A 24,720-nucleotide genomic window follows, 5' to 3' on the forward strand; every position below is an offset into this window, starting at 1 on the left:
GTAATGCAGGAGTAGGTTTAATAATGAATAGGAAAACAGGAATGCGGGTAAGCTACTACAAACAGCATAGTGAACGCATTATTGTGGCCAAGATAGATACGAAACCCACACCTACTACAGTAGTACAAGTTTATATGCCAACTAACTCTGCAGATGATGAAGAAATTGAAGAAATGTATGATGAAATAAAAGAAATTATTCAGATTGTGAAGGGTGACTGGAATTCGAGTGTAGGAAAAGGGAGAGAAGGAAACATAGTAGGTGAATATGGATTGGGGCTAAGAAATGAAAGAGGAAGCCGCCTGGTAGAATTTTGCACAGAGCACAACATAATCATAGCTAACACTTGGTTTAAGAATCATGAAAGAAGGTTGTATACATGGAAGAACCCTGGAGATACTAAAAGGTATCAGATAGATTATATAATGGTAAGACAGAGACTTAGGAACCAGGTTTTAAATTGTAAGACATTCCCAGGGGCAGATGTGGACCCTGACCACAATCTATTGGTTATGAGCTGTAGATTAAAACTGAAGAAACTGCAAAAAGGTGGGAATTTAAGGAGATGGGACCTGGATAAACTGAAAGAACCAGAGGTTGTACAGAGTTTCAGGGAGAGCATAAGGGATTAATTGACAGGAATGGGGGAAAGAAATACAGTAGAAGAAGAATGGGTAGCTTTGAGGGATGAAGTAGCAAAGGCAGCAGAGGATCAAGTAGGTAAAAAGACAAGGGCTAGTAGAAATCCTAGGGTAATAGAAGAAATATTGAATTTAATTGATGAAAGGAGAAAATATAAAAACGCAGTAAATGAAGCAGGCAAAACGGAATACAAACGTCTCAAAAATGAGATCGACAGGAAGTGCAAAATGGCTAAGCAGGGATGGCTAGAGGACAAATGTAAGGATGTAGAGGCCTATCTCACTAGGGGTAAGATAGATACTGCCTACAGGAAAATTAAAGAGACCTTTGGAGATAAGAGAACGACTTGTATGAATATCAAGTGCTCAGATGGAAACCCAGTTCTAAGCAAAGAAGGGAAAGCAGAAAGGTGGAAGGAGTATATAGAGGGTCTATACAAGGGCAATGTGCTTGAGGACAATATTATGGAAATGGAAGAGGATGTAGATGAAGATGAAATGGGAGATACAATACTGCGTGAAGAGTTTGACAGAGCACTGAAAGACCTGAGTCGAAACAAGGCCCCCGGTGTAGACAACATTCCATTGGAACTACTGACGGCCTTGGGAGAGCCAGTCCTGACAAAACTCTACCATCTGCTGAGCAAGGTGTATGAGAGGTGAAATACCCTCAGACTTCAAGAAGAATATAATAATTTCAATCCCAAAGAAAGCAGGTGTTGACAGATGTGAAAATTACCGAACTATCAGTTTAATAAGTCACAGCTGCAAAATACTAACACGAATTCTTTACAGACGAATGGAAAAACTAGTAGAAGCCATCCTCGGGGAAGATCAGTTTGGATTCCGTAGAAACACTGGAACACGTGAGGCAATACTGACCTTACGACTTATATTAGAAGAAAGATTAAGGAAAGGCAAACCTACGTTTCTAGCATTTGTAGACTTAGAGAAAGCTTTTGACAATGTTGACTGGAATACTCTCTTTCAAATTCTAAAGGTGGCAGGGGTAAAATACAGGGAGCGAAAGGCTATTTACAATTTGTACTGAAACCAGATGGCAGTTATAAGAGTCGAGGGACATGAAAGGGAAGCAGTGGTTGGGAAGGGAGTAAGACAGGGTTGTAGCCTCTCCCCGATGTTGTTCAATCTGTATATTGAGCAAGCAGTAAAGGAAACAAAAGAAAAATTTGGAGTAGGTATTAAAATTCATGGAGAAGAAATAAAAACTTTGAGGTTCGCCGAAGACATTGTAATTCTGTCAGAGACAGCAAAGGACTTGGAAGAGCAGTTGAATGGAATGGACAGTGTCTTAAAAGGAGGATATAAGATGAACATCAACAAAAGCAAAACAAGGATAATGGAATGTAGTCTAATTAAGTTGGGTGATACTGAGGGAATTAGATTAGGAAATGAGACACTTAAAGTAGTAAAGGAGTTTAGCTATTTGGGGAGCAAAATAACTGATGATGGTCGAAGTAGAGAGGATATAAAATGTAGACTGGCAATGGCAAGTATAGATTTAAGTGTCAGGAAGTCATTTCTGAAAGTATTTGTATGGATGGAGTGTAGCCATGTATGGATGTGAAACATGGACGATAAATAGTTTGGACAAGAAGAGAACAGAAGCTTTCGAAATGTGGTGCTACAGAAGAATGCTGAAGATTAGATGGGTAGATCACATAACTAATGAGGAAGTATTGAATAGGATTGGGGAGAAGAGAAGTTTGTGGCACAACTTGACCAGAAGAAGGGATCGGTTGGTAGGACATGTTCTGAGGCATCAAGGGATCACCAATTTAGTATTGGAGGGCAGCGTGGAGGGTAAAAATCGTAGAGGGAGACCAAGAGATGAATACACTAAGCAGATTCAGAAGGATGTAGATTGCAGTAGGTACTGGGAGATGAAAAAGCTTGCACAGGATAGAGTAGAATGGAGAGCTGCATCAAACCAGTCTCAGGACTGAAGACCACAACAACAACAACATCAAAAATATACTTCCTGACACTGGTGTTCCTCTGAATTTGTATTTATGATTTTTAAGCTGATTGTTTATGCTGGAGCCAACAGAAGCAAAGTAATTGTTAAATAGATCTGCTATCTTATTCTGATCAGTTTCTATTTTGCCGTTTATCAGCAAATGATTTTCAGTTGTATGGTTCCCAGATTTACCTATTTCTCAATTTACTAGTGACCATGATGTTTTGGAGATATTATTTGAGTTCTGAATGACACTTTCAAAATGTTTCTGTTTTTCTGAAATTAGGAGGTCTACATAGTATTTCTGATACTTTTTGAACTCTTGTTGCTCAAGTCGTTTAACATAGCATACTCATACCATCTTAGTTTTTCTCTAGCCTCAGTGACTGAACTTGATATCCAGTTTTGGGTCACAGCATGTGACTGAATTCTCTTTTTTATTAATGGGCAGGCTTGGTTAAGATTGTAGAATAGTTCACTTGAGAATTTGCCATAACTATGAAGTGTAGTTAGAACACTGTTCCAATCCACATTCCTTAGCATATTATTCTACTGAGTTATATTTTGGTCTGTATTCATCCTAATATATCTATAGCAACTGTGTGTAGGAACCTTTTTTATGTGCACACTTAGTTCTACTGCATGGTGGTCTGACAAAGCACTTATATAACAGAAGATGTAAGATCGTAAAGATGAATACTAGTGATTATGTTATCTATTGCAGACTGGCATGTTTCAGTCTCCCTGGTTGCAATGTTTATCAGGTATCTTACATTATATTCAAGCAGAGTATTCTTGAATAGTTTAGTTTGTAACTTATTTGCTAATACATTTATGTTGAAATCTCCTATAATTACTAACTTGTTCAGGTGTGATATAAAAACATTCTCTATCATGTCACAAAACTTTGTTAATAAAACTTCGAAGTTTCCACCTGGTGGTCTATATAAACATATAACATAAATTTCATCATTTGGTATCTTTATACGTGCTGCACATCATTCAATTGTTCCTTCTAATGAATATTTACTTACATTTATAGAATTAAAATCAAATGTGCTCTTTACATACATTGATACACCCCCACCTCTGATAGTAGATCTGCAAAACTTATTAGCTAGTACCATGTTTAGAGGTTTAAGAAGTTCTAATTTGGCATCAGATAGCCAGTGTTCACTAATACCAAGCACATCAGGCATAGTTTCATTTACAAACACGCCTAATTGTTCATGTTTCTTGCTCAAGCCCTGTACTTTCTCGTGGATTATTTTTAAGTTGTAAATACCTTGTTGTAGATTTCTCTGCTCTACTGACTTAAATAAGGTTGGTACAACCTGATGTCAGATGTAAACATTCCTCCTCAAGATGTTCCATAACATGCTGAAATTTTTGAACTCTTTCTCACCCAGGATGCTAACACACAAAGACATTTCCTTCTTTGTTCCAATCATATTCAATTGTGTAAATAAAACATGGGTGCAAAAGTGTTTTGAGAAACCATACTAAAAAGATATTTGTATTCTAATGAGAGACTTATTGATAATTGTTATAAAATTATGGTAAATAAAACTTGCAACACAGTATTAGTTGAAACACTTAAGTTGGAAGTCTGTCTTTGTAAGCAGAGAACAACAGGCACAAAATCTACAGCTTGTTGCCAAGGAGTCACTTGGCTCAGGAATGCCCTGGATAAGAAAGAAAGCAGAAATTGTCATCATTTTATGGAGCATGTCTAGGAGAAAGCCTATTATAGAGATAGTCATCTTCAAAAACTGTGTTTATTTGTATAAATGACTCTGAAATTACATGAAAGATGTTACAAAGTGATGCAATGAGCAGATTGAAGGTTGCTGCTAGTGTCATTACCATCAGATCATTTAAGTTGCCACAGCTGAAAAAAAGAAGACAGTCAGCAGGAGATGTTGAATTGAATTGAATTGAATTTTATTTGATCCTGTAAGATTACATCATGTACAGTAAATGTACGTGTAATATAGGACATGTCAAAGTATTAAAATTCTTTATCAATTATTTTTCTACACCTTTAGCTTACATTTTTACATCACTGATAATGAGTAACAATATATACAAATTTAATGGCATAAGTATTCTGCAACACTGTAAAACTCTTTTTCAATGAGATAGTCTTTAAGTTTCTTTGTAAATTCATTGTGAAGTACACTATCTTGCAAGGTTTTGGGCAGACTTCTTAGTAGTCTGATACCAGAGTACTGGGGTCCTTTTTCTAGCATTGCCAGTCGGTGGGGTATGCTCCGTACTTCATTCTTCTTTCTTGTATTGTGGGTGTGTACACTAGCATTTGTAATCCAGTCCTCACTACCTTTTGTGATGTACATTATTGTTTTGTATATATATAATGATGAAAAAGTTAAGATACCTAAATTCTTGAAACAGTTTCTGCATGTTTCAGAGGTCTTTCTTCTTAAAATGGTCCTAATTGCTTTTTTTTGTAATGTGAACACTCGTTTTGTCTCTTGTTTGTTTGAGTTTCCCCACACCGTCACTCCATACTGTAAGTATGGTTCGAAAAGTCCATGATACACTGTCCACAGAAGGTTCTTGTCTGAACACTGTGATAGCTGCATCATTAAGAATATGACAGAGCTCAGTTTCTTACAGACATTATTAATATGTTTTTTCCATTTCAGTTCATTATCCACAAGAATACCTAAGAATCTAGCAGATTCTACTTCTTCCAGCCTTGTTCCGTCAACCTCTAAATCCATGTCTACAGCCTTTTCCTTGTTTTTAAACACTGCATACATAGTCTTTTTTAGATTTATAACCAGTTCATTTTCCAACAGCCATTGAGCTGTGACGTTTGCAGATATGTATGCTCTTCTCTCAAGCTGTTCCATATTTTGGTCACTATTTAGTATTGTCATGTCATCAGCATACAATATTTTCTTTTCTTCCTCCTCAACACCTATATCATTAACAAATACATTAAATAACAATGGCCCCATTACCGAACCCTGCGGCACTCCATATTTGATGGATTGGGTTTCTGATTGGTATGAGTTTCCTAATGATACATACTGCTTGCGGTTGCACAAGTATGATTTTATCCATTCACCTGGTTGCCCCCGAATGCCATAGTTGCTTAATTTTTGTATCAGCATTTCATGGTCAATGGTGTCAAATGCCTTTGAAAGATCCAGAAACATTGCAGAGACAACCTTTTTCTCATCTAAGGACTGTAAAATGTATTCTGTTAGACTGACAATTGCTGATTCTGTAGATTTACCCTTTCTGAAACCATGTTGTGAGGTCATGAGAATGTTATGTTTGTCCAAATAGTTAACTAATCTGGTATACATAAGCATTTCTAGGATTTTTGAGAAACCTGATATCAGTGAAACTGGTCTGTAGTTGTTGGGATCATCCTTACACCCTTTCTTGTACACTGGCACTACCTTCGTTATCTTCAGTTTTTCTGGAAAAATTGCATCTCTGAAAGAACAGTTTGCTATGTTTAGCAGTGGTGTTATTATCTCCTCACATACCAGCTTTATTACATGATTTGATATTTCATCATCACCAGCTGATTTCTTGGACTTCAGTTTCTGTATAGTTTTCCGCAATTCATCTTCCGTGACTGGTCTTAAGAACATAGTACTGCATGATCTTCTTGGTACCTTAATACCCTTCTGTTTTTGACTATTTCTTTCCAATTTTAGGTTTTCTACTACACTGATATAGTTATTATTCAGTATGTTTGCTATTTCCATACCATCTGTGACCACTGTGTTGTCTACTTTAATTGACCTAATACCTTCTTCTTTGTTTGACCCATCTTTTTCCTTTCTTTCAGCATTGATTGCCTTCCAAGCTGCCTTTGCCTTGTTTTTTGAGTTCGCTATAGTGGTGTCAATTGCTCTTGCTTTCGCTTCTCTTATTGTTTTTCTATACTTCTTTTTTAACATTTTATAGTTTTCAGCTTCGCCCATCCGTCTCACATCCTGAAGCTTCCTTCGCTGTTCTAGTATTTCACTCGTAATCCACTGTGTTTGATCTTGATGCCTTTCTTGTCTCTTTACTTTGGGAAATGCTACATTAAAATGGTACTTAATTGTTGAAATAAATGCATCATATTTTTCATTTACACTCTGGGCCTGTAGGATTTCATTCCAGGTTTCCTTACTTAACATTGTTCTAAAGATGTTGATATTTTGTTCACTGATGATCCTAATTTCTTTGGTTGTTTGTTTTGGTTCTGATACTGTGTCATTACTTCTGCAAAAGCTGATTAGTTGTCCATGATGATCAGATATTTCTGTCTGAACTACATGTGACTCATAGTTACACATATTAGTAATTATGTTGTCAATAATTGTCTCACTTTGTGAAGTCACTCTTGTTGGTGCAGTTATTGTCACTTTCATGTTATGCTGTATTAACAATTCTTCAAAATCCTGTCTTATTTTTGTGTCTTTTCCCATGTCAATGTTGAAGTCTCCACATATAATAAGATTTCTCTTCATATTCATTCTCAATAAGCTAGCAACTTTTTTTAGAAAGATGCTAATATTGCCACATGGTGACCTGTACACACAAAACACTCTAAAATCTTCTGCCACTATACCAGTAACTTCAAAGTCTTTTTCTCTAGCTATGGGAAATGTAGCAGCTTCACTGTTTACATTCTTTGAAAGAGTACCCGTTTTAATATATATACAAACGCCACCACCCTTATATTTAGATCTGCAGAAGTAACTAGCTAGTTTGTAGTCCTTTACTGCCACATTATGTATTTTACTTTCAGTTAGTCCATGTTCACTTATGCATAATATGTCTGGTCTTACTTCACTCAGGAGTACTTCTGCTTCTAATTTTTTGTTACCAAAGTATTGAATATTTTGATGAAGTACTTTTATGTAATTTTTATTTTGTTGGTTTACATGTTGTGAGCTGTATTCTGGGGCAAATTCTTTAGTATCGTCTTTTTTTGTATGGTGCTTATATTTTTCTTTTCCAGCTGGAGTGTATGATTTTTCATCCCCTTCAGGCCATATTAGTTTCCCTTGCATCTAATGATTTTGCAGACATCTGCAAACATTCTGCTGAACGTTACAGACCCCAGTCTATTTAAATGCAAGCCATCCTTCGCTAGTGAGTTTTTACATAGGGATTTGTTTGGGTCTATAAAAATTGCCCCAAGACGATCACATTGTTCTTTAAGAGCACAGTTTATTTTGGCGATATATTTTTCACTCACCGACCTTCTGTTTATGATTCCGCTAAGTATCAGACGAGATCCTGCATACATATTTCTTGCAGTACGAATCATGTTTCTTGTTTCGCTTGCCATTTCTTCCTCACTGCTGCTCCTTAACGAATTCGTCCCAACATGTATAAACACCCCATTATAGTTATGTCTGGTTTCAGAATCTGGTTCTGTAGTATCTTGTCTTGCATTTACCATATTTTTAAAATGTTTACCGATTTGATGCGTTCTAATGCCAGGTCGTACGTCGATCTTGCAATTGGGGACAGCGATATTCTTCAGCAGCGAATCGCCAATTATTAAAAAGTCATTTTCCTTTTGTTGCGTATCTGTCGCCTTGTTTTTCCTTTTGCTGTATGTCACCACCTTCCATTTATATTTATCTTCCGGTTTTTGGCTTACTGAGTTTACCGAGACATCAACGGGAACACTTGAAATGTTGTTTTTAAAGTACGATCGGTCATTCGTATTTTCGCGATCTTCTTGCTTTTCCGTTTGATGACTTTTACACACACAGGACTTCTTTTCTTGTATTAATGTATCGTTTTCTTTCTTGATGGTTGAAAGTTCGGTTTTTAATGCCTCAATGTCACTTCGTAGTAACTTTATAATTTCGTTTTTTGTATCAACTGCACTTACAAGATCGGCCGTTTCGTCACGTAAACAACCGTGACATGTCCACGGAAAATCATCGCTGACGAACTTTAGATTTACTTTCGCGCACTTTTCGTGTAACCAGAAGTTGCATTTGATACACAGAATACCCTTCATCACACGCTTTTTACATTCTCTACACGAAGAACTGTTCATTTTTTGCCTTTTTAACGAGAGAGAAGCGTCACTACACTTTCCTATCGGCGCCATCTTAAATTGTGCCAACATATCATAAAAATAACTTCTTGTTGCTAAGCAATAAAAAGGATTACTGCGTATTTAATTAAGAATTCTTAAACAAAATGTGCCATTAGGTTCAACTTCGTTAACAGTAGTTGTAAAATTTATATTCTACCTTTTCCATATAGTCACTGCTTTACTGATAATACTGTACCAGTAATAATAAGCTCACAAACTCTGGTGTAAAAGTCACATTTTAGTAATTTGAATCATTGTCTATGTGTGAAATGATTGAATAAAATACGAATTTTTTTGAAAGAGTTTGTGAAACTTCAGCTGCCATTCTCTTTATTTCATGTACATTTTGTACAATTTCAGCCTTAGGCCATTTTCAAGTATCTAAATATCTATGTATCTAAACTGTACAATCATACATGGAATAAAAAGAATGGCAGCTTAAGACATCATGACATCTTTCAAAAAATTCTTCGCAGCTGCAGACCCTATCACATTGAAAATTATAAAACAGGAAATGGAGTTCTAAATTATGATTCTTCAACATATAGATTTGCAAGTTCTATTACCAAAGGACCTAGAACTTTCACCTTACACTACGAACACAATTATAAGAACCTGGCCCAACATCAAAGCCAATATGACACAGTCTGGTTCCATGGCAAAACAGCCAAATACATTTGGCCATCAGCATGTGATCATTTGGATAAACACACTGGAGAGTGGTTTGTTAGCACAAGAGCATTGGGAATTCCAACTTCAGTTTGCTGCAGAAATGGAGATCACCAACTTCATTGCGTTGAATGGTTGGATCGATCAATTTAAAACTCATCATAACATTGTTTACAACCAACTGTATAGTGAAAGTGCTGATGGTGGAATTGTGGAACAATGAAAAGAACAATGGCAAAATAAGTTTAAAAGATTGTGATCAAAATAATTTTTTTAAATTTTGATGAAACTGGTCTTTTTTTTAATAACATATTACCAAGTAAGACCTTATGTTTTAAGAAATGCTGCAGTGGGAAACTGAATAAGCAGAGGATAACTGTTTTACTTACGGTCAATGCTGATGGGTCTGAAAAATTGCCTCCTTTGGTAATTGATAAATTTAAAAAGTCAAGATGTTTAAAAAATGTGAGTACTTTGCCCACTAATTATGATTCCAGCAGCACTGCATGGACGACCAGCTCTAGAAGCTATGGGAGCTATTAACATTTTGATGCAGTACATTGGTAGTGTATCAAGTGATGATAATGCACTTGATGCTTCCTATATCATGGAGTGACAAGTAGAGCTAACTGCTTTTAGAAAAAAAAAAATCATTTAATTATTTCAGTTTTTTACTTAGACAAAATTTAAATTGTTTTAATTTCTTATTTTGAACAATATAAAGAGGACAGTAAGTGTAATTTATTAATTTTTGCTTGTTGCATTTCCTATGCTTTCTGGGTATTTTACACTTTTCTGGATTTTACACTGTTTTGGGTAGATCTGCTGAAAAGTGTAAAAAAGAGGTTTTACTGCAGCTACAGAATTTGCAATCGTGAATTTGTTACAATCATTGTAAAATCCTCTTAAGTCTTCATAGTATTTGCTGCTAATAATAGAAAACATAATTCAGATTGGGATTTTGTATTTTTGAGGAAATGTTTTCAGTGATACATAAAACAAGAAATTAAGAATATCTACAGTTTTAAAAGATAATTAAAAATATACCTTACTAACCATGCATTCCATAAATTACTGAAATATTTAGAACAATGTTGCAAGCTGAAGAAGTGAATTAAAATTTGTGCAGCAGCTGGGACTCAAACCCGGGTCTTTTTGCAGATATGCTAGTAAGCAAGAAGACCTGGGTTCGAGTCCTGGCCGCAGCACAAATTTTAATTCACTTCCTCGGCTTCCAACGTTATCATAGATAAATTAGAGACTTAATTGTCTCAGGGAAAATTTAATTTAAGATGAAATATTTAGATTCAAGACAAAACATTTCTGTTAGCTTGTAATAATCAGTGACAGTCATTTTTAAACGATACCTGTCCTTATGGCACATAAATAATGACTGATCTATAAAGAATGAATATCAATGTGACCATGCAGATATTACACTAGGTCTATCTGTACGGAAAAATGGCTGAATTTAATTTAGCTTATAGGAACAGAAATAGTCACAACAGCATCATGAAAAGTAATTGTCAATACATTTAAACAGCTGCAGGAGGTAACAAAATATCTCCTGATTTTGGTAATTTAACTGAAGAAATAAAGTGTAAACTCATAATGTAAATAACCTTCAGCCAACCTCTCCAAAAATACATGGAGACAAATGATTTGTCATGAATATCAAAATAAGTGGTGTTTTCATAAACAGCAACAATAATAAACAAACTACTGTATCATGCAAAGTAAAATTAGTTACTAATTTCAAACATGTTTATTATGAAGAAACAAATCTCAGCAGACAGATGAAAAAATCAAACATTAAGGTTGACGATATAAGGTATAATTAATTTAACTTAATTTTAATAATACTCCAATACAGTTTTATACAAAAATAAACTCTCGTTGCTTCTTTTTACCTGTATTACTTCAGCAGCAGTACTTGTTGATATTTTTTTCTCTCCCAAGTAATGTTTCCGAACTTTCTTCCCTATTTCATGGTGTATTTCTTGTGGAGCTGTATAATTGTAGTCCAAGAGGTATGCGGACACTTCCTCAAACCGAGCATCCAGTTCTTTCATTACATCATGTTTTGTCACAAAATCTGTCATAATAAGAAGAATGAAAGTGAGACATATATCTGAGTACCCAGAGATATAGAATTGATATACAACTTGATTATAATTTATATTTTCATAAAAATGTAACCAATTACACTTTAAGACTAATGACACAACTGGAAATTGTATATACTTTGGACCTATTGAAAAAATGGTACAAACTTTATGCATGGCAGAAACATACAAGACTGTTGGCGGTATACAAATAGTCATTTTTTCCTTGCTCCACATATATATTGAATAGGACAGTGAGTGGCAACAGATTCTGGGGAATGTATGTACATGTACAATTGTTATCCAAATAGAAATAATATTGGAGGCCAAAACTGTATTTTTGCTTAATGAGTGGGATTTGGTGTATGTAGCATATTGCCACAGTCATATTACATTAGTGGTATATCTAATAATCAAAAGAAATTTGCATAGGTAGGCACACAATAGAAAAAATTATTAACCCCCAGGAGACATCACATTAATACCATGAAACACTGCGTGCATCCTTTATAATGGCCTCAATGCATTAGAGAAGAGAGTTCACAAGTTTATTCTGATGTCCTAACAAAATCTGAGGATCTTAATTTCTATGTTTGACCTACTTTTCTAAATTCTGCTAGACATGTTCTATGGGATACTTATCAAGTGATTTGGCAGATCTGTCAAGTTGCAATAGGGTGCTTGAGTGACTGTAAATTGCATGCAGACCTTGGAGATGACTGGTGCCACTTTGCATGATTGTAGTGTCCACAGCATACTCATTATGCATATGTAGAAGAAAGGGCAACACTTGGTCGTGGTGATTGTTGAAATAAATATCCTGATTCATGATCTCAGTAACCTGAATGAGTCACCCCACACCATAGTACAAATAACACACCCAAAACATCACAGTGAATCACTTATTGTCTGAACTACATTCTCCATACATTACAGTTTAAAAGCCTCTTTGGGCCATTGGTGTACTTGACACCTTGCATCATTTGCAAACAGGCAAATCATAACTCATCAGAGCACACACCTCCAGTCAGCTAATGTCCAGTTTCCGTGTTGTTTGGTCCATGGAATATGTGCAGCTTTATTTGCCACTGTGAGAAATGGCTTTTTGTGAGGCACCCAATTCCATAAGTCCACTGCACGCAATTCTCTTCATAATGTTCCCTAAGAAACTGGTTGAGATGCAACTGAATTCACTGACAGCAGAAAATGCTGTTGATATACCAACAAATTGAATAACTTCAGTCATGGTGTGGTCATGAGAGCATCAAGAGGCAGTAGCTCCTGGCCATGCTGTCACACCTACACTTAAACACAAGTTTTTGTTTTCAAACAACTGACTGCCACATACACACTATTTCAGTTCTTTGACTTAACCCAGTGTTGGAGGATTATGTGACCATCTGGTATCAGTTCTACAGAATATACAGTACTCTAAAGCAGCCAGCACGCTCTTCTGAGGAGGTAATGAATGTTTTGTCAGGTAAGACTACACCAAACACACAACCTTTCCTGTTAAGTAGCAATTTTTATTCAGTAACACACTTTTTGTTTCAAGAGAGACACAGTAAAATGTAACACAATTCATTTTCTAACAACAGGACGCCTCACAGCATGGACTCTCCACAACATAAATTTATCCACTATGATTTGGTACCAAATAAGAAGAGTTATCTCAGCTGTTTCCAAGAGCAAAGCATTGATCAGTATTGAAGGCACCTCTATGAGACAGATTTTAACACAGAAATACTGTATTTTGAGCATGAAGTTGATCCTACAGTGATAAAAGATTGCACCATCAAAACAGCAAACAAAAAATATTGTATCATGTCAATGAGCACTTAAAATGGATGAAACACATTTTGGAGTTTACACTTATTTAAATTACTTTTTCATAAAAGCTTGAATAATGGGGCAATTTTTTATCCCTGTTTATTGTTTCTTCTTATTTAGAAACATGTAGCATAAGGAGTGTAGAACCAGTATAAATTTTAGCATTTACTAAGGTCTAATACTTTTTCTTGATGTATTTACTTACACAATTATTTTATTGACCTTGAAGACTACATGCTGAGCTTACAATCCACCTCCATTAACTCTTTGCATCAAGTTATCTTTGGCCTTTAACCGCCTTTGATCTTTCAGGATTTCATTCTCTCGTTGCTTCCATGGTCCATCTAGCATGCATGTCCCATCATGCATTCCTACCATCACAGCTTTGGGTTCAAGTTGTTCAGGCATCTGAGGTACATGTTTAATCCATTCAGATCTTTTTGCTTTCATTTTCTTGCCAATATTAGATTGTTGCATCATTTCCAATACATTCTGGTCCTTCCTTCTTCTCTACCCATCAGTAGCATCTCGCCCTAGGCCAGAGGCCTTCCTGGAGATTTAGCAGGATACCAACATGAGTGGTGATGATGGATACAGACTCTTATCATCATGGTGCCAGCAGCACCCTGCCTACAAGCCAACAGCTTTCATGAGGTTGCACCATCAGGCACAGTGGCTGAAGGCACATAACTCACTGAATTTTGATAGCTACCACTGGGTACCCCGGGGGTGAAACACTATCTTATTGTACTGTCTTGCCCTTCATTCACTGCCACCAGTTAATAACAATGAAAATAAAAACTGTTATCAATAAATGTTGTCAGTCCTCACCTCCCCACTCCTGTCATCCAATCAAAACAGAGTTCAGTGATGTCCCTAACAAACTGTTAAGTGTAGTGTGAAATTACATACTTGTGTCAGTAGCCTAAACAGTAGTTTTATCTGCATTTACATACATACTCTACAAGCCACTGTACGGTGCACAGTGGAGGGTACATTGTACCACTACTAGTCATTTCCTTTTCTGTTCCACTCATAAATTGAGTAAGGGAAAAATGAATAACTATGTGATTCCACACAAACACAAATTGTTCTTGCCTTATTTTTACAGTCCTTATACAAAATGTACATTGGCAACAGTAGAATTGTTCAGCAGTCAGCTGAAGATGCTGGTTCTCTAAATTTTCTATCTGGCAGCACATCTCTGAATTGCTTCAATGTCTTCCTTTAATCTGACCTGGTGGGAATCCCAAGCACTTTTCTAAAATTCTTTTATTATGAAGTGTCTCCTTGAATAATTATTAACAATGACAGTTGTTGAACAGGAATCTGAAATAATGAGGTGTAATAAAGACATGGGAGACTTAAAACATTAACCAGCGCATACTACGCTTACATACAAGCCCACCTAAAATATGGTGTGATATTCTGGGGAAATTCTCCAACTGCCCTGAACACATTCAAAATCCAGAAGAGCGCAATGAGGACTTTTACTGGGAGCAAACCCAGAGACTCCTGCAAACCAATCTTCAGAAAGTTGGAAATCCTTACACTGCCTTGCCTATACAATCTCAAGACCCTAAAATTTTTCAGAAACCACATAGTGCCATCTGACTCCAGAGTCATAAAAAATAATGAAATACATAAACACACCACCAGGAAAAACTCAAATTTGCATGTTTTACATACGAACACTCAACCGTGTAAAAAGGGGCCTTTCCACATGGGCCTCCAACTGTTCAACAGTCTTCCCACTAATATTAAGTCCATCAAAGACAACATAAAATTTAGCAAAGCCATGAAGTCATATTTGTTGTGTCACTGTGTTTACTCTATAATCTTGCTATTTATGTTAAATTGAAAACATTGAGCAATTGGTGTGAAGTAAACTTAACCAATCTTTGCAATATCATACATTAGGATACTATATGTTAAATATATGTTAACGATGTTAACTGATATTTTCCAACACCTGCAACACACTGTGTACGATCAGATCACGTGGAATAAATAAATAAATAAAAATAAACAAGTGGTGTGTGAAACAAGAACAGGAAAAACAAACAGATGAATTATGTAAATTATTAAAATGAAATGATAAAAATGATGTAAGTACAATGTTGGCATTGTTAATAAAAATAAGATATAATAATAAGGAGCAATTAACAAAAATGAGTAATGATAATAAGGATCAGTTAATAAAAATCCTTATTAATAAGAATCAGTTAATAAAAATTCCCCCCCATGAACCATGGACCTTGCCGTTGGTGGGGAGGCTTGCGTGCCTCAGCGATACAGATAGCCGTACCGTAGGTGCAACCACAACGGAGGGGTATCTGTTGAGAGGCCAGACAAACATGTGGTTCCTGAGAGGGGCAGCAGCCTTTTCAGTAGTTGCAAGGGCAACAGTCCGGATGATTGACTGATCTGGCCTTGTAACAATAACCACAATGGCCTTGCTGTGCTGGTACTGCGAACGGCTGAAAGCAAGGGGAAACTACAGCCGTAATTTTTCCCGAGGGCATGAAGCTTTACTGTATGGTTAAATGATGATGGCATCCTCTTGGATAAAATATTCCAGAGGTAAAATAGTCCCCCATTCGGATCTCCGGGCGGGGACTACTCAAGAGGATGTCGTTATCAGGAGAAAGAAAACTGGCGTTCTACGGATCGGAGCGTGGAATGTCAGATCCCCTAATCGGGCAGGTAGGTTAGAAAATTTAAAAAGGGAAATGGATAGGTTGAAGTTAGATACAGTGGGAATTAGTGAAGTTCAGTGGCAGGAGGAACAAGACTTCTGGTCAGGTGACTACAGGGTTATAAACACAAAATCAAATAGGGGTAATGCAGGAGTAGGTTTAATAATGAATAGGAAAATAGGAATGCGGGTAAGCTACTACAAACAGCATAGTGAACGCATTATTGTGGCCAAGATAGATACGAAACCCACACCTACTACAGTAGTACAAGTTTATATGCCAACTAGCTCTGCAGATGACAAAGAAATTGAAGAAATGTATGATGAAATAAAAGAAATTATTCAGATAGTGAAGGGAGGCGAAAATTTAATAGTCATTGGTGACTGGAATTCGAATGTAGGAAAAGGGAGAGAAGGAAACATAGTAGGTGAATATGGATTGGGGCTAAGAAATGAAAGAGGAAGCCGCCTGGTAGAATTTTGCACAGAGCACAACATAATCATAGCTAACACTTGGTTTAAGAATCATGAAAGAAGGTTGTATACATGGAAGAACCCTGGAGATACTAAAAGGTATCAGATAGATTATATAATGGTAAGACAGAGATTTAGGAACCAGGTTTTAAATTGTAAGACATTTCCAGGGGCAGATGTGGACTCGGACCACAATCTATTGGTTATGAGCTGTAGATTAAAACTGAAGAAACTGCAAAAAGGTGGGAATTTAAGGAGATGGGACCTGGAAAAACTGAAAGAACCAGAGGTTGTACAGAGTTTCAGGGAGAGCATAAGGGAGCAATTGACAGGAATGGGGGAAAGAAATACAGTAGAAGAAGAATGGGTAGCTTTGAGGGATGAAGTAGTGAAGGCAGCAGAGGATCAAGTAGGTAAAAAGACGAGGGTTAGTAGAAATCCTTGGGTAACAGAAGAAATATTGAATTTAATTGATGAAAGGAGAAAATATAAAAATGCAGTAAATGAAGCAGGCAAAAAGGAATACAAACGTCTCAAAAATGAGATCGACAGGAAGTGCAAAATGGCTGAGCAGGGATGGCTGGAGGACAAATGTAAGGATGTAGAGGCTTATCTCACTAGGGGTAAGATAGATACTGCCTACAGGAAAATTAAAGAGACCTTTGGAGATAAGAGAACGACTTGTATGAATATCAAGAGCTCAGATGGAAACCCAGTTCTAAGCAAAGAAGGGAAAGCAGAAAGGTGGAAGGAGTATATAGAGGGTCTATACAAGGGCAATGTGCTTGAGGACAATATTATGGAAATGGAAGAGGATGTAGATGAAGATGAAATGGGAGATACAATACTGCGTGAAGAGTTTGACAGAGCACTGAAAGACCTGAGTCGAAACAAGGCCCCCGGAGTAGACAACATTCCATTGGAACTACTGACGGCCTTGGGAGAGCCAGTCCTGACAAAACTCTACCATCTGGTGAGCAAGATGTATGAAACAGGCGAAATACCTTCAGACTTCAAGAAGAATATAATAATTCCAATCCCAAAGAATGCAGGTGTTGACAGATGTGAAAATTACCGAACTATCAGTTTAATAAGTCACAGCTGCAAAATACTAACACGAATTCTTTACAGACGAATGGAAAAACTAGTAGAAGCCATCCTCGGGGAAGATCAGTTTGGATCCCGTAGAAACACTGGAACACGTGAGGCAATACTGACCTTAGGACTTATATTAGAAGAAAGATTAAGGAAAGGCAAACCTACGTTTCTAGCATTTGTAGACGTAGAGAAAGCTTTTGACAATGTTGACTAGAATACTCTCTTTCAAATTCTAAAGGTGGCAGGGGTAAAATACAGGGAGCGAAAGGCTATTTACAATTTGTACAGAAACCAGATGGCAGTTATAAGAGTCAAAGGATATGAAAGGGAAGCAGTGGTTGGGAAGGGAGTAAGACAGGGTTGTAGCCTCTCCCCGATGTTGTTCAATCTGCATATTGAGCAAGCAGTAAAGGAAACAAAAGAAAAATTCGGAGTAGGTATTAAAATCCATGGAGAAGAAATAAAAACTTTGAGGTTCACTGATGACATTGTAATTCTGTCAGAGACAGCAAAGGACTTGGAAGAGCAGTTGAATGGAATGGACAGTGTCTTGAAAGGAGGATATAAGATGAACATCAACAAAAGCAGAACGAAAATAATGGAATGTAGTCGAATTAAGTCGGGTGATGCTGAGGGAATTAGATTAGGAAATGAGACACTTAAAGTAGTAAAGGAGTTTTGCTATTTGGGGAGCAAAATAACTGATGATGGTCGAAGTAGAGAGGATATAAAATGTAGACTGGCAATGGCAAGGAAAGCTTTTCTGAAGAAGAAAAATTTGTTAACATCGAGTATAGATTTAAGTGTCAGGAAGTCATTTCTGAAAGTATTTGTATGGAGTGTAGCCATGTATGGAAGTGAAACATGGACAATAAATAGTTTGGACAAGAAGAGAATAGAAGCATTCGAAATGTGGTGCTACAGAAGAATGCTGAAGATTAGATGGGTAGATCACATAACTAATGAGGGGGTATTGAATAGGATTGGGGAGAAGAGGAGTTTGTGGCACAACTTGACTAGAAGAAGGGATTGGTTGGAAGGACATGTTCTGAGGCATCAAGGGATCACCAATTTAGTATTGGAGGGCAGCGTGGAGGGTAAAAATCGTAGAGGGAGACCAAGAGATGAATACACTAAGCAGATTCAGAAGGATGTAGATTGCAGTAGGTACTGGGAGATGAAGAAGCTTGCACAGGATAGAGTAGCATGGAGAGCTGCATCAAACCAGTCTCAAGACTGAAGACCACAACAACAACAACAATAAAAATTAATAGTGACCAGTCTGCCAAAATTAATGAGAAACTTTAAAATCATAAACATGAAAGTAAGAAACAGTTCACAGAATTTGGTCATTGAATAGCAGCATTATTTGATTGTATTGGTAAAAATACAGCTCAAATAAATAATATCAATCAAAAAATTGTTAGATTAGATGTTCAAGTATAGTCTGTTGAAACTAAAATGAAATAAATTGAACTTAAACTTAACACTGAAGCCAAAAATGTCAAAGATGAGATCAGAATCAAACAATAGAAAAATCCAGGCTGGAACATAACAATATGTTGAGAAGGAAGGTGCTACTCACCATATAGTGGAGATGCTGAGTCGCAGGTAGGCACAAAAAAAAAAAAAAAAAAAAAAAAAAAGAGTCTCACAATTAAGGCTTTTGGCCATTAAAGCCTTTGTCAAAAATACACACACACACACACACACACACACACACACACACACATACATACACACACATGCACGGAAATGCAACTCACACACATGACTGCAGTCTCAGTCAACTCAGTCAACTGGAACAACACTGCGAGCAGCGGCACCAGTGCATGATGGGAGTGGCAATTGTGAGAGGGGTAAGGAGGAGGTTGGGGCTGCGAAGAAGAGGGATAATGGTAGTGGGGGTGGCAGACAGTGAAATGCTGCAGATTAGACGGTGGGCTGGTGAGAGGTGGGGGTGGGGGGGAGGGGGGGGGGGGCAGAAGGTATGGAAAAGTAATGAAATAAAAAGACTGGGTGTGGTGGTAGAATGACGGCTGTGTAGTGTTATTTCCATGCTTTTTCTAGTCATGATATTTGTGTTAAAAGAGTTGGAATCTGAAAAATGACCATTGCAGCATTTCTTTTTGCTTTCTAGAATTATTTGTCTTCTAATGAAACTTTGATATTGCTTGTGTACTAGTCTTGGGAATATGTGTGGAAAACCACACCATTTCCCACAAAAAACTGCAATTTCTTGTACCATATACAATTTACTTGTGCTTCTTATGATAGATATATTAGCTAGTGTTCAATATTATTTTTGTATTTGTATTGAATTTTCATCTTGCCCTATTGAATCAATATACTTTATGTAGATGTAAAAGAAGAATTTAAATATGTCAGTGACACATAGTTAGCAAAAAGGACATTAAAGCAAATTTCACTGTTGTCAAATTTTTGGCATAAATTATGAGCAATTTTGCTAGATATGTTGCAAAACAACTCAGATTTTAGAAAAAAATGTAAGAAGGAGCGAGCTGTTTTTTCCTATAACAGGATTTGAAAGATTTGGAAAGCAGTTTTTTGTATGTTGGTATAATCCATCATGTGACATGAGAACTAATGAATCCAAAATGTTTGTAGCAACCAGAAACTAAAGGACAAAATGAGTGATAAAACTGCTGGACTAGCACAAGGAAGAAATGACTTAAAATCTCTTGAATATTATTTTCCAAAGAGACATACCTAAGGATGATGTAAGGTATTGTGAAGGCCAAGAAGATATTAGTGAAAAATGTAAAAGGCATTGTAAAATATTGTTTCGAAAAGATTTCGTTTGTGTTCTAAGCCAAAGGAGTAAGTTCCTACCAAAGGACTTTAATTTTGTTCTGTAATCTAAATTATTTTGCTATATTTTCTTTATAGCATTGCAAATAATTCTACATGGACTTAGACATTTTCTTTTGGCCATAGGGAAGTAGGGAAGTACCAGTCAATAGTAATTTCACTAACTGAAGACAGACTTATAAATGTTGGTATACGAAGGAGTATAAAGAAAATGATTATGTGTAGTGGTTACTTACAGAGGTTGGTGATGGTCAGAGGACCCAAACATCCAGACATGGCAGAGAAAGAGAGAAGGCTGCTAGTTTTAGATGTTTTGGTACAACAAAAGATGGATGGACATTTCAATCAGTGTACCACAAGTCAATACACACTGATTTATATCATAATGCCCAGAGTTTTCACAAACCAGTCCAAAAGAGAGCAGCTTTAAGTACATTGGTACACAGAGTGAAAAACGTTTCTGACATCAATCACTTGGGTTCTGAAATTAATCATCTGAAGTATGTGTTCCAAAAGAACAACTATGGGTCACATGATATGACGTCAGCATGTGCCAAGGGAAGAAAATATGAAAGTATTAAACATTCACATGGTGAGCCAATGACTCCATTCCTTCCCTTCTGCAACACCACATCCAGCAAAACTGGCAGAGTACTGGAAAGACATTATTTTGTGACCTCCTATGAAGATCAAGGAGATGCTATGCCTTGTTAAAGACAGTCTCAGTCTCGGGATCCCTGGGATTTACAACATCTCTAGTGAGTGTGGAAGCAATTCCATCAGTCAGTTCATGTGCACCATCTCTGACCACTATGTAGAACATTGGTGGCATATTAAAAATCAAGAACTAGAGAATTCTGCATTTGCTGAGGACAGACTCACAAACAAACATAAAATACTGTTTAATGAAACAGAAATTTTGTCTCAGGCTACTGTGTACTGGGGTTCCATAATTAATGAGGCTATAGAAATTTAGGATAAGAGAAAATCTTCAACTGTGACAGTGGATATAATCTTAGCAGGGCATGGAAGGGAGCTCTCAATACAGAGAAGAGCCAGAGTTATTCGCTGCAATGTTTATGCTATGGCGGGAGTCATGGAACCACCAGCACTGATGGTGACATCATTTACAACAGCATGACAGAATTACCAATCAATCAGAAGCCGTCTTTGTGCTATACAAGCCCATCACAACAGCAGTTAAGATAGTAAGCTGCTCCTGACAAAGACAATGGAGATAATCATTGAAAACTTGAGATTTTACCCTAAAATGATCCGACAAGAAGTCTGAGAATGTTTTATATGCTTACCCATTTGTTCATTATGTTGCATAGATTTGTCTAATGAATGCCTTAGATTTTTTCCTAATAGGATTTACAAAAGTACTTTGTGAGATAAATTTAGTAGTGAACTCTCTTTGCAGTTTTCACAGTTCCTTCTGTTCTGCTTGTATATACGATAACTGTAAGTAATATCCATTCTTCTGATATTCCCCTCTCATGTCCATTTTGCCAAAAATAAGATTATGCAGTCTCTCTACAGTCTTGGCTTCTGTTTGCAACATACTGGAATGCCAGAGCATATAAAACACATTCTGCTGTAATATGGTATATATAGGTAAGACCAACTGCACTTTGGAAGAAGGCTCTGTGGAACATCAACACTGCACTCACCTTTAGCAACCTACGAAGTCTGTCATTGCTGAACCCTGTTTTTCTGCTGGTTATAAAATGGAATGCAATAAGCCAACAATTTTGACCGACACTAACACATTTTGGGATCCCATAATTAAAGTTCCATTGAGATAAGCATGGTGGAAAACCACAGTAACTGAGACAGTGGCTTATCAATTGGGTATTTGCATGGGATACCATTATTTCCATGATTTGCTCTCAGCAAAAACAACAGAGTAAACTGAGGCCCATAGTAACCCTGTGATAACAATCAGTCCCCAGAGCCTAGGTCCCAGAGCAGTACAATGCCATACTTTAAACAAATGCTTTCAAAAAACTTCTTCTTATTTTAGGGGTGTTACTTTTTGAGGATAATGTCTTATTCTTTGGCACTTTTAGTTTGTGCAGTTCTCCTTTTGATTTCTTATTTGCTCCTTCCATTGGTAGTGATAATGTTTCCCAAATAAGTAAATGCCTGTCAAATACATGTACTCAAACCATGACTTTCCTTTACTTAAGACATATTGTCACCCCTGTTATAGACTCACTTATTTTTATTTTATATTATTTTCACATAAATTGTTGATCCATTTTATTTAATATCATTGAAATGTCTTCTTCATTTTCAGATAAAATAGCTTTGGCGTCATCACATTTGTTCTTTTGCCATCTATTACTTCATCTGTCTCTGTTTACTGACTTTTTAAGTGCCTCCTCTATGTATAAATTAAAAATAATTGCTGATAGTGCTCATCCTTGCTGGACTCCTCCCCAGATCTGTGCTGCTTCTTATGTTGAACACAAGCATATCGTTTTAGAGGTTCTATATCAGTCGTTTGTCTCTATTGCTACTTTCTTCAGTAACTCAAGACTTTTTCCCCTATTATTATGCTACCTGTGGTTCTACAAAAGTTATGTATGTTGTTAAATAACTTTCTGTATAATTTCTGTAAATAATTTTAAAGCTAATGTTTTGTCTCTGGTTTCTCATTGTTTTTGGAAGCCAAATAGAGCTTCTGTGAGGTGGCTTCATCTTTCTGTTGCATTTGGTTGAGAATAATGTTCATTATTATTTTCAATCCACGTATGACTAAGCAAAGCATCTGATAATTTTTTTACTTCTAGGCATTCACCCATTAGGGATGGGCATTATGAAGTTTCTCTCAACATCAGTGGGTAGTTTTCCCTTTTCATATAAGTTACACATAAGAGTATCAAACAGTGGAAACTCCAGATAGAAATAGCAACAATGTAGGAAAAGAGAGATTACTGCTTACCATAAAGAAGACACATCAAATTGTGGACAGGCACAATTAAAGGACATTCACATATTGCAGATGGTCACAGCCTTCATCTGTAAGAGAAACACACACACGCACTGAGGAAGGGAAAGGGGAAGGGGAAGGTGAAGTGGAAGGGGAAGAGATAGTAGTGTATGGGTGGGAAGAGAGATGAATGCTGTCTGGTGCAGTGTGCGGGGACTAGACTGCCAACAGGCACAGCATCAGAAGGTTGTGGGGCAGAGTGGTGGGGAAAAAGGATCGAAAAAGAAGAGGAGTGGGGAAAGATGGATGGGTGTGTTGGTAGAGGGTTGCACATAAACATGGCGGGAGTCAAGAATGGGGAGAAGGTGGTAGGACAGAAGGGGTGAAAACTGTAGGGTGAAGGGTGTGGAGACAGTATGCACTTGTGAGCACAAGTGTGTGTGTGTGTGAATCTCTGTGTCTAGAACTGGTAGAAAAATATATTTTTTCTAGCAGACGTTTTTCAACCTTTCAGTTGCTTTTAATTCACTCACCTTACCATCTTGAACCAGTCATGAACCATGCACCTTGCCATTGGTGGGGAGGCTTGTATGCCTCAGCGATACAGATAGCCGTACCGTAGGTGCAACCACAACAGAAGGGTATCTGTTGACAGGCCAGACAAACATGTGGTTCCTGAAGAGGGGCAGCAGCCTTTTCAGTAGTTACGGGGGCAACAGTCTGGATGATTGACTGATCTGGCCTTGTAACACTAACCAAAACGGCCTTGCTGTGCTGGTACTGTGAACGGCTGAAAGCAAGGGGAAACTACAGCCGTAATTTTTCCAGACGGCATACAGCTTTACTGTATGGTTAAATGATGATGGCGTCCTCTTGGGTAAAATATTCCGGAGGTAAAATAGTCCCCCATTCGGATCTCCAGGCGGGGACTACTCAGGAGGATGTCATTATCAGGAGAAAGAAAACTGGCGTTCTATGGGTCGGAGCGTGGAATGTCAGATCCCTTAATCGGGCAGGTAGGTTAGAAAATTTAAAAAGGGAAATGGATAGGTTAAAGTTAGATATAGTGGGAATTAGCGAAGTTCGGTGGCAAGAGGAACAAGACTTCTGGTCAGGTGAATACAGGGTTATAAATACAAAATCAAATAGGGGTAATGCAGGAGTAGGTTTAATAATGAATAAAAAAATAGGACTGTGGGTAAGCTACTACAAACAACATAGTGAATGCATTACTGTGGCTAAGGCAGACATGAAGCCCATGCCTACTACAGTAGTACAAGTTTATATGCCAACTAGCTCTGCAGATGATGAAGAAATTGATGAAATGTATGATGAGATAAAAGAAATTATTCAG

General features: G+C 37.1%; 1 protein-coding gene across 1 annotated transcript in view; it reads right to left on the reverse strand.

Moving 5' to 3' along the window:
- Positions 1 to 24,720, reverse strand: part of LOC124716843 (venom carboxylesterase-6-like) — a 221,237-nt gene that overhangs the window by 18,627 nt on the left and 177,890 nt on the right. Inside the window, exon 7 of the mRNA XM_047243399.1 lies at positions 11,302 to 11,486. Coding sequence (XP_047099355.1) covers positions 11,302 to 11,486 — 185 coding nt within the window. The remainder of the gene's footprint in view (positions 1 to 11,301; positions 11,487 to 24,720) is intronic.

Source organism: Schistocerca piceifrons, chromosome 1 (assembly GCF_021461385.2).
Source record: "Schistocerca piceifrons isolate TAMUIC-IGC-003096 chromosome 1, iqSchPice1.1, whole genome shotgun sequence".
Lineage (NCBI taxonomy): Eukaryota > Metazoa > Arthropoda > Insecta > Orthoptera > Acrididae > Schistocerca > Schistocerca piceifrons.